The sequence below is a fragment of the Schistocerca piceifrons genome, chromosome 3 (assembly GCF_021461385.2).
Source record: "Schistocerca piceifrons isolate TAMUIC-IGC-003096 chromosome 3, iqSchPice1.1, whole genome shotgun sequence".
Taxonomy (NCBI): Eukaryota; Metazoa; Arthropoda; class Insecta; order Orthoptera; family Acrididae; genus Schistocerca; species Schistocerca piceifrons.
In genome coordinates, this window is record NC_060140.1 from 194,313,011 (window position 1) to 194,326,075 (window position 13,065).

Sequence of the window (13,065 nt, forward strand, 5' to 3'; positions counted from 1 at the left end):
AGGCAACAGTTTGTTGCGAAAGCTTGAATTTTGTGTGTATGTCTGTGTTTGTTTGTGTGTCTATCGACCTGCCAGCGCTTTTGTTCGGTAAGTCACCTCACCTTTGTTTTTATATATCACTTACTAGTATGCTATACTGAACTAATTTTTCCATGAGTCTCAAAAGTGTTTTTCAAACTTAGTTTACCTGTAGTCCTGTCCTACACCTTCCTGCATAGTAGCTGGATAACTATAGTCTGATTACGATTACTAGTTAGATCCTTCATTCAGAGCTAGAAACATTTCATGTCGACTCTCCACTGTTGCCAAAGCACCACAACAAAGCATCAACTCAATTGCAATATTTGAATCAAGGGGAGAGCATATATGTAATCATCATTGGGCACTGGTGACAGCAGCTTTAACTGTTGTTGCTGCTATGGACAAAAGTGGATTGTAGCTGTTTTGGCAACCACTCTCTGATGTCTAAGGTTTAATTGTGGCTTTACTGATAGTTGATATGGTAAAAATGTAGTCTTATATGTCAAATATAGAATAACAAGTAGTTTTAATTGCTGAGTATATCAACAAACACTAGTGCTCTAGCTGTCCAGCAGTAAAGGTTTGTCTCCTAATTACACAACATCTGTATGCTACTCAAGTTCAAAGGTAATAAAATTATGAGAACTGTGTCATGTTATTACATTGCTGCTACAGGTCATATAAGGCAATAGTATTTGCAAAGCGCAATGAAATGAAGATTAACAGAAATAGTGACAACAAAAAGTTACTTCGTGTTGTCTCAACTTTTGATGGATCACAATTAACCATGTTTATTACAGTTTTTATTGTAAATATTGAGTCAGTATTTCTAATAAAATATTTATTTATTTTCAGTAACAAGTGCCATAACAAGAATGTAAATATACAGTGCCATAGCAAGAATATAAATATACAGTTAGAATATATGATATTATATATATTATCACAAAGGAATATAAAATCAAAAATAGTATGAAATTAAAGTAAAAAAATCATGGTAAGGTAGCTGTTGCTCCTAATCTAAAGGGATAATCAAGTTTATGGAGTTACAATCTTGTTATATCAGTCCATCCATTCAGTGATAAATGGTAATGGTTTTACAATTCCATAATTATTAAGGACTACTATGTTCTTCTTGTGAGCTTGTATTTGATGCTGCATCAATCTGCAATAATTAATAAAATTAATAAGTAATAAAGTTAGTAATAAAACTAATGAAATATAAGCTACAAAAATTAATAAGTAAAAATAAGTTGTGGAAGATGGGTTACAGTAAATAAAAGCACGGACAAGAAATACTGAAGGAGAACCATGAGAAAACATGGAAAAAATGAAGGAAGGGGAAGAAGGAGAAAAAAAGGTCTGTAAAAAAAGTGTTGCACAGCAGATCATTTGAACCAAAAGCCCAACTGCATTCTGTTTAAAGAAAGAGTAATGATTCAAAACAAGGAATAATTATGATAAAATTCATTTTAGGAGAGGTTTTCAGGATAGTCAAAGAATTGTCTGAAGCACACATATTCATGATAGCTGCAATATTTATCAGTAATTTGAAAAAGCTTTTCTGGAGCAGTACTGGTTGCAGATAAAACAAATAAAAATGCACGCATCACTGTTGTTTGTATCTGGCTACCAATGGTATGACTGGAAGGAATTCACAGGTAATAGGTACATGGACCATAGAATCATTTTCAGGGTATAGGATTTTGTTACGTTGGCTATCAGTGTCTTCATTTATTATCATAACACAGTATCAGCACTCTCATTTTGTAATTTTCATGGTGGGGGGTTCAGTTTCATCAATTTAAATTCATTATTTGGGTACCTTTTATGAAGATAACAATTATGAGTGTGTCTATCGCAGATTCAATTTAGCCGTAAACAATTTTATATATTTTGTTATTATATTATAAAGTTTTAAAGCCATGAAAATTATTTAATTTTGTTAAAATGCACGTATAATCTGAACAACTGCAGTAATGATAATATTAAAATCCAAAATGTAAATTGATTTAGTAAATTAACTGTATTTACAGTTTTTGGTGTATATCTTTAAATTATACATCTTTCTTACTTATGCCATCTTTATCAAGTACATGTCTCTCCTATAAAGTTCAAGTTACAATGTAGCTTGAGTAGGCATCTGAACAGGGAATTTGCGTCTAAAGTTAATCTCCTGTAAACAAGGGGAAACAAATCATACATTTGCTGAAAATTACACTTTTGCTTACAACGTGCTTACCTTATTCGAACACTGTTTTCCCCCAAAACTTACCAAGGTTAGAGCAAAGTCTACAAAAAAGCCATGGATTACTCGAGGAATAGGGGTATTTTGTAAAACAAAAAGAAAACTGTATCTGTCAATCCGAAACAGTTCTGATGTTGATGCTATAGCACATTACAAGAAATACTGCAAACTATTAAAGACTGTAATACAGATGTCAAAGCAAATATATTACAAGGAAAAGATAGTCATATCAGATAACAAAATAAAGACAATATGGGATATAGTGAAGGAGGAGACCGGTAGAATCAGACATGAAGAGGAACAAATAGCATTAAGAGTAAATGATACATTGGTGACAGATGTGTATAGTGTTGCAGAACTTTTTAATAAACATTTTATAACTGTTACTGAAAAGATGGGGTTGTCAGGTTCAGTAGATGTTGCTATGGAATACCTCAGACCAGATATTTCAAGCAACTTCCATAATATGAATTTGACCCTCACTACCCCAACAGAATTAATGTTCATCATAAAATCTTTAAAATCAAAAACGTCTAGTGGATATGATGAAATATCAACAAAGTTAATTATAGAATGTGATTCTGAGCTAAGTAACATATTAAGCTATCTCTGTAACCAGTCATTTATCAGTGGAATATTTCCTGAATGGCTGAAATATGCTGAAGTTAAGACACTGTTTAAGAAGGGAGATAAAGAAATAGCATCAAATTTCCGTCCAATTTCACTGTTGCCAGCATTCTCAAAAATTTTCGAAAAAGTAATGTACAGTTGGCTTTATAACCATCTTACCTCAAATAACATACTGTCAAAGTCACAGTTTGGATTTCTAAAAGGTTCTGATATTGAGAAGGCTATCTACACTTACAGTGAAAATGTGCTTAATTCATTAGACAAAAAATTGCAGGCAACTGGTATATTTTGTGATCTGTCAAAGGCATTTGACTGTGTAAATCACAACATCCTTTTAAGTAAATTAGAGTATTATAGTGTAACAGGAAATGTTGCAAAATGGTTCAAATCTTATATCTCTGGCAGGAAACAAAAGGTGTTATTAGGAAAGATACATGTATCAAGCTATCAGGCATCATCCAACTGGGAACTAATTACATGTGGGGTCCCACAAGGTTCCATTTTGGGGCCCTTACTTTTTCTTGTGTATATCAATGACCTTTCATCAGTAACATTACCAGATGCCATGTTCGTTTTGTTTGCCGATGATACAAACATTGCAATAAATAGCAAATCAAGCGTAGTCTTAGAAAGATCAGCTAATAAAATATTTTTGGACATTACTCACTGGTTCCTAGCCAATTCCTTGTCACTCAACTTTGGAAAAACACACTACATGCAGTTCAGAACTTGTAAGGGGTGTCCCACGAGTATATGCCTAACATACGATGACAAGAAGATAGAAGAAGTGGACAGTGTTAAATTCTTGGGATTATAGCTTGATAATAAATTCAACTGGGAGGAGCACACCACAGAACTGCTGAAGCGTCTTAACAAATCTCTGCTTGCAATGCAAATTTTGTCAGACATAGGGGATATTAAAATGAAAAAGCTTTCGTACTATGCTTACTTTCATTCCATAATGTCATATGGGATTATTTTTTGGGGTAATTCATCAAGCCAAGCTAAAGTTTTCCGGGCACAAAAACGTGCAGTAAGAGTTATATGTGATGTGAACTCAAGAACATCCTGCAGAAGCCGGTTTAGGGAACTAGGGATACTAACTACTGCTTCCCCAATATATTTATTCCTTAATGAAATTTGTCATTAAAAATATATCACTTTTTCAAACCAACAGCTCAATTAATGGAATCAATACTAGAAATAAGAATAATCTTCACAAGGATTTAAAGTCACTTAGTCTTGTACAAAAAGGTGTGCATTATTCAGGAACACACATTTTCAATAACTTGCCAGCAGCCATAAAAAGCTTAACAACCAATGAAATTTAGTTTAAGAGAAGCCTAAAGGATTTATTGGTGGCCAACTCCTTCTACTCCATTGATGAATTTCTCAGTAAAACCAACTGATTTTTGTGTGTGTGTGTATATATATATATATATATATATATATAACAAAGATGATGTGACTTACCGAACGAAAGCGCTGGCAGGTCGATAGACACACAAACAAACACAAACATAATACACACAAAATTCTAGCTTTCGCAACAAACGGTTGCTTCGGCAGGAAAGAGGGAAGGAGAGGGAAAGACAAAAGCAAGTGGGTTTTAAGGGAGAGGGTGAGTCATTCCAATCCCGGGAGCGGAAAGACTTACCTTAGGGGGAAAAAAAGGACGGGTATACACTCGTACACACACACATATCCATCCACACATAGGCAGACACAAGCAGACATTGTGTCTGCCTACAATGAACACACACACACACACACACACACACACACACATATATATATATATATATATATATATATATATATATATATATATATATATATATATATATATATATAAGTAAAATATAACTTCTGTGCAATTTCAGTGCAGTAATGTGTTCATTGTAAATGTGTGTGTGTGTGTGTGTGTGTGTGTGTGTATGTGTGTGTGTTTGTGTGTGTGTGTCTAAGTACAATCTAACTTCTGGACCATTTCAGTGCAGTAATGTGTTCATTGTAAATAAGTATTATAGTAGTTGTATTACATGTTTATTAACTTATAAATAAATAAAAAACTTTTTTATTTTAAATTCAGTGCATTAGTATTTGTAAAATGACTCTCATATAGTGTTCATTAAAAAATGATGATCATTCCACTTGGGACCTGTGGAATGGTAATTAGCTTATTTGTTTTTAGTTGCAAATATTTGTCATGTATTGTTGTTTTTCTGACATGTTCCACATCCTGGAGGACCTCCTCACTACGGATCAATTGAATTGAAAGTAAATCTAATCTAAAGAAAATGGACAATCCAACGATGTGAATTTTCAAGAGCATATGATATGTACAAAACTGATATACAACACAGGACAGCAGTAAAAAATGTATGACACCTGGCTATGATCAGACATCAAAGACTAAAAAAATCACTAGATAATTAAATTTTTAGTTGTACTATATATAAATCAATAGGTGAGGAGAAAATTAACTTTTGATAAATCCTTAAAAGCTGTGTAGTCGCTGACCTTTCTACAACTTCTGTATAGAGTTATACCGAAATGTCATAGAGAAGTTGGAAACATTTCACAAAAATAATGAACCAAATAGAGAATTCTGTTATGGTGGCCACGAAAATCTTTGTTATAATTGCTTAAAGAACCAAAAATAGGATTCTGCAATTGGTGAATATTGAGTACTTCATAGATTGCACCCTTCTGAATTAAGAGTGAGCATTTAATTCTTCCAGTTTTCAACTTTCTTTTAAATATATTGCTCAAAAGCTACTATTGATTCATTAGAATATTCCTTATACTTTTTTTATGTGATCTTTCGATAAATGTTTCAATTATTATGATATAATAAAACAAATTCTACAGAACAGTTGCAAGTAAAAGGTCATAAAATGAAACCTATAAAGAGTTGTGTAGAATATTCATATTAATAGAGTAGGTAAACTTTCAGCTGAATGCAAGAGACTATAAATAATTTGAGACATATGTTAGTTTGTATGAAACTGAAATTACAGTTTAATATGGGATGTAATGTGTCACTTCTCTAATGCAACAGACACACCTTACTGACCTATTTACATCTATACGTTTACCAAGTGAGAAAATAACTGAGAATGCATTTCTTCAATTGACTTTTTAATTTTCTCATCATGCTACCAAGACATTAAAGGCCTGGTGGAAACACTTTTGCCCATTTTATGTTTACATAATGTCTCATTTATTCATCAGAAATCCCTATGCAAATGTTTTAACAATAAATAGTGGCCATAGTAGACACTGTTTTGTAGAGAGAACAGGTATTAATGGCAAACTCATAAAGGAGAAGACATATTACAACATGATTGTCCAAGCAACAAAGATAGTTTTATTTACTAGGAATTGATTTCATCGGCAATTGATATGGTGCAACAGCAATCAAAAGAAATACTCCGACTGTGCATCTCTGATAGTGCCCTTATGATTAGATGATGTAATCGTGCATAAATCAAAACTTTTTGATTGACGTTTTTTTGAAAGATCAAGAATGTGACAAGATAAATTTAGTTTGTAAGTCATACAAGCTCAAGGATTCATTCTATTTGTTGAATTTCAATTTTAAATTCATATACTGTAAAATGTAACACTGTGTATTATTTCCTAACATCTAGTACCTGGAATTGTGGCAAGGATGAGGCAGTGGCATGGCCATATAGAGTAGCCAGCCAGGGTTGGTCATGATCAAAGAAGCTGTGTTCAAATGAGCATATGACATCACACAACAACACAATTTCCCAACAACCATACAATAATTAAGGACAAATGTAGTTTTCAGAAAAATACTATGAATGCTACAAAATGTATAACAAAATAAGGTACTGGTTCAAAAACCTCAGTAAGAAATTATTATGATAAATAGATGTAAACTATGTGATGAATAGAAGAATAAGTGGATGCACCATAGTCCTTAATTTATTATAGTCCAACAAAACCAATCAAACCATTAAATGGTACTTGTTAGCCACATAACCAGAGTATCATTCAACTCAGCCATTGAATGATATTGACATAAAAATGGAACTTGTACAAATTGATTAATTTCATATTGATAACAGCTACACAACATTGAATACATTTACTGTTATGTGAAATGTATATGGTGCTACTTACCACATACAGGAGGCACTGAATGACAAGCAGCCAGAGTGAAAAAAAAGACTACTACATATTATCAGCTATCAGCCTAAGTCCTTCATCAGATGTAGGGAAAACACGTGCACATTTGTATGTGCTTAAGTCACTCACACATGGCCACTGTCATCCGCAGATGCTGGGGCCCAACCAAGAGCCCAGAGATATAGCAAAGGCAATGTGTTATGGATTTGTGAATGTGTTTGAATTTTGTCTGTATCTGATGAATGATTTGGTATGATAATATCTAGCAGTCTCAGTATGCCTGTCTGCCACACATTTCCTTCTCTATGTGGTGAGTAGCAATCTATCTGTTTCATACTGTTGTTCCATCTTGAATTTTCTATTGTTTGGACGTATTACTCTTATTTAGAGAATAATTACATATAAGCACAATTTTACAAAAAATCATATTACTTAACATTTTACAATTAAACTATGCATTGTAGAGAAATTTCAACATCACAATGCCACCATGCTGGACCTTGACCAAAAACAGGTACCAACTATTTTCCACATTTGTACTAATTATAAAATTTAGATAACTTTTCATTTATGTAATTCAATCACATGATGTGGCACTTAAGTTGATTAATTAATTTGATACAAAACAATACAGTATTATTATATTATTTAGTGTAACTTTAATTTGGGACTTAAGTTTCTTGCAAGTGACGGGCTTTGCACTTTAATTGTTTTTCAAACAATCGAAACTCCAGGTACGAATATCAACAATGTAGCAAAAAGTTGATTGCTACTTACCTTAAAGATGACAAGTTGCAGACAGGCATGATTAAAAGACACTCACACGTAGATTTCGGTTACAGCCTTCATCAGTAAAAACACACACACACACACACACACACACACACACAGGACTGCAGCACCTCGGGCCAGAATGCAGGGGCTAGACTCCAGTTTTGTTGTTAGGCAGTTCTCATGCCAGAGGTGTAGGCCAACTTGTGCAGGAGGAATTAGGACCAGAATACCAGGTCACAAATTTTTTCAAACCAAGTGCTAGTCTGGATCAGGTGACAGAGGATTTAGGTTCCCTCTGTAAAGGATTTACCAGGGAAGACACCGTGGTTATTGTGGGAGGGCCAGGGAACAGCATCGACAGAGATCCTGGGTACAGTATAGAGTGTGACCTGGTAAAGATTGTGTCGGCATCGAGACACAACAATGTTGAATTTGTATCTGTCCTGAGATGCCATGACCAGCCTCATTTGAACTCTTCTGTTGGGAGAGTTAATTTGGAGTTGGAACGGCTGCTTGGGTCGGGTGCGGGGGCTCATATTGGTGTGGTTCCTGTTGATTCTCTCAGTTGGTGGGACTATACCAGGCACGGCCTACATCTCAACAGGAAACTGGCTGGGGTAATAGCAGGAAATTTAAGGGGGGGAGGCACTGCATGAATGGTAAAATACCAGTGGTTACAGGTGTTGGAGCAGCACCTTTTTTAGGATAGGTAAGACAGAAAGATGTCAAGTTCTGCGAGAGGTCAGGATTGAAACAAATCTTCAGTTTAGGAAAGAAATTAAACAGCACAATTCTAGCACATTGGATCACCATTCACAGCTGCCAATTATAAATTTTCACCAGTCACCAGAAATTTTATCTCCACCAAGTTGTATCTCAGTCCTAGGTAATTGCATTGATGAATTAAAGTCACCCAACCCAGTTGACACAATCTGCCTCTCTGAACACAATGTGACCACTGGCATAGGAACTGGGCCTATGCACAATGAGAAACTCAGACAGGAGAGTACTGCAAATGTTAGAATAAGTAAAGGTTCTCATAAAAGTATAATTAAAAATAATGTAAGTATATTTCATGAAAATATTGTGAGTTTAAAGAATAAAATAGATGAGCTTCTGGTTTGTTTAGAAGATTTAGAAGCTGAGGATGAAATAGATATACTATGCCTGTCTGAGCATCACATTGTTACTGATATGGATAAGGTAAATGTAATTGCACATGTAATGAGAGAAAATATGGAGAAAGGAGGAGTTGCCATATATGTCAAAAGTTATCATTGTGCAAAAAGTATAGAAACAAAAAAGTTTTGTGTAGAGAAACATATAGAAGCATGTGCCTGTGAGCTTAAATTAAATAAAGGCACATTTGTAATTGTAACTGTATACAGGTCTCCATCAGGAAGTTTTCATCTATTTCTGAAAAATTTGGACTCCTTGTTGTGCTATCTGTCAGACAGGGGGAAGCAAATTATTATTTGTGGGGACTTCAATGTAGATTCTCTGAAAGAGGGTAATAGGAAAAATGACCTTGAAGTATTACTCAGTTCTTTCAATTTGACACCTGTTATTGATTTTCCTACTCGGGTGGTAAAGGATAGCAGCTCACTGATAGATAACTTCTTTATAGACCAAGATAAGTTTAACCAGATAAATGCTCAGCCTGTTGAGAATGGTCTTTCTGATCATGGTGCACAGCTAGTTACAATATATGACATAGCTCCATTCAACAATACTAAACAGTCCTCCAAAGTAGTACGTTCAGTCAACGATTTAACAATTGCAAATTTCAGGGAAAGCCTACAGCAGTTAGACTGGGATGAGGTGTACCGTGAACCTGATGCCAATTTAAAATATAATTTATTTCATGACATTTTTGTAAATGCATTTGAAAACTGCTTCCCCAAGAAAATAGTTAAATATACTCGTAAGAAACCTTGTAACAAACCATGGCTTACTAAGGGTATAAAAATATCTTGTAACTGGAAAAGGGAAATGTATCTGACAGCAAGAAAGAGTAGTGATCCAGAAACTATCAAACATTATAAAAACTACTGTGTTATATTAAGAAAAGTTATTAAAAAATCCAGAAGTATGTGTATCATGTCTGAAATCAGCAACTCTGATAATAAAATTAAAACAATTTGGAATATTATTAAAAGAGAAACAGGTCAACCAAGAGCACAGGAAGACAGTATTACCATCAAATTGAATGAAAACTTTATGAACAAAAAGTCAGAAGTAGAAATTTTTTTAATAATCATTTTCTAAATGTTGTGGATATAGTAGGATCCACGTGTTCATTAGAAGATGCTAGGCTTTTAATGGAAGAGGCCATACCTATGCAATTTGATACAATTGAAATCTCACCCACGTCTCCCTTTGAAATTAGGAAAATAATAAACTTGCTTAAAAGAAAAACTCACATGGAATTGATGGCATTTCCAGCAAAATACTAAAAGCTTGTTCTCAACAGATAAGTAAGATTCTCCGCCACCTGTGTAATAGCTCTCTGGAACAGGGCATTTTCCCCGATAGACTGAAATATGCTATTGTTATACCTTTACATAAAAAAGGGTATAGATCTGATGTCAACAATTATCGTCCAATCTCCCTTCTAACAGCTTTATCCAAAATTTTTGAGAAAGTAATGTATTCAAGAGTAGCTTCACACATCTGTAAAAATGAAGTACTAACAAAATGTCAGTTTGGTTTCCTGAAAGGTTTTTCAACAGAAAATGCCATATATGCTTTCACCAATCAAATTTTGAATGATCTGAATAACCGAACAACACCCACTGGAATTTTTTGTGATCTCTCAAAGGCTTTTGATTGTGTAAATCATGAAATTCTGCTAGACAAGCTCAAGTATTGTGGCATGAGTGGGACAGTGCACAAATGGTTTAATTCGTACCTACCTGGAAGAGTGCACAAAGTTGAAATAAGCAGTTCTCATAATATGCAAAGATCAGCACATTCCTCAAACTGGGGAACTATCAAGAATGGGGTTCCACAAGGGTCAGTCTTGGGTCCTCTGTTGTTCTTAATATATATTAATGACTTGCCATTCTATATTCATGAAGAGGCAAAGTTAGTTCTCTTTTCTGATGATACAAGTATAGTAATCACACCTGACAAACAAGAATTAACTGATGAAATTGTCTTTCAGAAAATTACTAAGTGGTTAAACAGACTCTCACTGAACTTTGATAAGACACAGTACATACAGTTCCATACAGTGAATGGTATGACGCCATTAATAAATATAGACCTTAATCAGAAGCATATAGCTAAGGTAGAATATTCCAAATTTTTAGGTGTGTCCATTGATGAGAGATTAAATTGGAAGAAACACATTGATGATCTGCTGAAATTTTTGAGTTCAGCTACTTATGCAATAAGGGTCATTGCAAATTTTGGTGATAAACATCTTAGTAAATTAGCTTACTATGCCTATTTTCACTCATTGCTTTCATAGGGCATCATATTTTGGGGTAATTCATCACTGAGGAATAAAGTATTTATTGCTCAAAAGCGTGTAATCAGAATAATAGCTGGAGTCCACCCAAGATCATCCTGCAGACGTTTATTTAAGGATCTTGGGATATTCACAGTAGTTTCTCAGTATATATACTCTCTTATGAAATTCGTTATTAACAACCAAACCCAATTCAAAAGTAATAGCAGTGTGCATAACTACAATACTAGGAGAAAGGATGATCTTCACTATTCAAGATTAAATCTAACTTTGGCACAGAAAGGGGTGAATTATACTGCCACTGAAGTCTTTGGTCACTTACCAAATAGTATCAATAGTCTGACAGATAACCAAGAAGTATTTAAGAAGAAATTAAAAGAATTTCTGAATGACAACTCCTTCTACTCCATAGAGGAATTTTTAGATATAAATTAAGAAAAAAAAGAAAAAAACAACAAATTATAAAAAAAAATAAAAAAATAAAAAACACAAAAAAAATAAAAAAGTTGTTATATTAACTTAAGTATGTTGTTAAATTAACTTAATTATGTCATGTATTGGAAAATTTGACTCGTTCCACATCATTACGAAATATCGTATTCATGATCCATGGAACTAGTATTAATCTAATCTAATCTAATCTAATCTAATCAGGTGCAGTGTCAGTATGTTGTACGGCAAGGAGACGGGGAAAATAGGAACATGCTCCCCAAAATCCACAAATCCAACAATCCTTGATACCCCATTGTGGCAGGTTATTGTGCCACCACTGAAATAACTCAGCACTCATTGACCAACACCTCCAACCAATTGTACATAATCTAGCCTCCCACATCAAAGATACCAACCACTTCCTTCACTGACTCTCCACCATCCCCACCCCTTTACCTCCTGGATCCCTACTTATTACTGTTGACACCACCTCCCTATACAACAACATAAAAAAATGGTTCAAATGGCTCTGAGCACTATGGGACTTAACTTCTGAGGTCATCAGTCCCCTATAACTTAGAACTACTTAAACCTAACTAACCTAAGAACATCACACACATCCATGCCCGAGGCAGGATTCGAACCTGCGACCGTAGCAGTTGTGCGGTTCCAGACTGAAGCGACTAGAACCACTCCTCCACAGCGGCCGGCCCAACAACATCCCTCATGCCCATGGTCTTAACACCATTGAACACCACTTCTCCCAACATCCTTCAAACTCCGAACCCACTACCTCATTCCTGATACACCTTACTGACTTTATCCTAACCAATGACTACTTCTCATTTGAAGGGAAGATATATAAACAAATCTGCGGCACAATCATGAGCTCCCGTGGGGCACCCTTCCATCCCAACATTTTCATGGGCCGTCCTGAGGAAACCTTCTTAGTCTCCCAAAACACCAAACCCATAGTCTGGTTCCGGTTCATTGATAATATCTTCATGATCTGGATGCAGGGCCAAGATACCTTATCTTCATTCCTTCACAGCCTTAACTCCTTCTCTTCCATCATTTTCATGTGCTCCTCCTGAACACAGTGTACCACCTTCCTAGATGTTGACCTCCTCCTCTCTGACAGCTCCATCTGCACCTCTTTCCATATTAAACCCACCAACCATGAACAGTGCTTGCATTTTGACAGCTGTCTTCCCTTTCATACCCAAAATTCCCTCCCAAATAGCCTGGCTACCCATAGATGGTGTATCTGCAGTGACAAAAACTCCCTTGCTCAGTATGCTGAGGGTCTCACCAACACCTTCAC

The 13,065-nt window shown here is 34.9% G+C and overlaps 1 protein-coding gene across 1 annotated transcript in view; it reads right to left on the reverse strand.

Annotated features, from left to right (window-relative positions):
- Positions 1-958: 958 nt before the first annotated feature.
- LOC124788510 overlaps positions 959-13,065 on the reverse strand; it is a 212,138-nt gene continuing 200,031 nt past the window's right edge. The window contains exon 14 of the mRNA XM_047255778.1: positions 959-1,186. Within this exon, the coding sequence (XP_047111734.1) occupies positions 1,136-1,186 (51 nt within the window). The 3' untranslated portion in view covers positions 959-1,135. The remainder of the gene's footprint in view (positions 1,187-13,065) is intronic.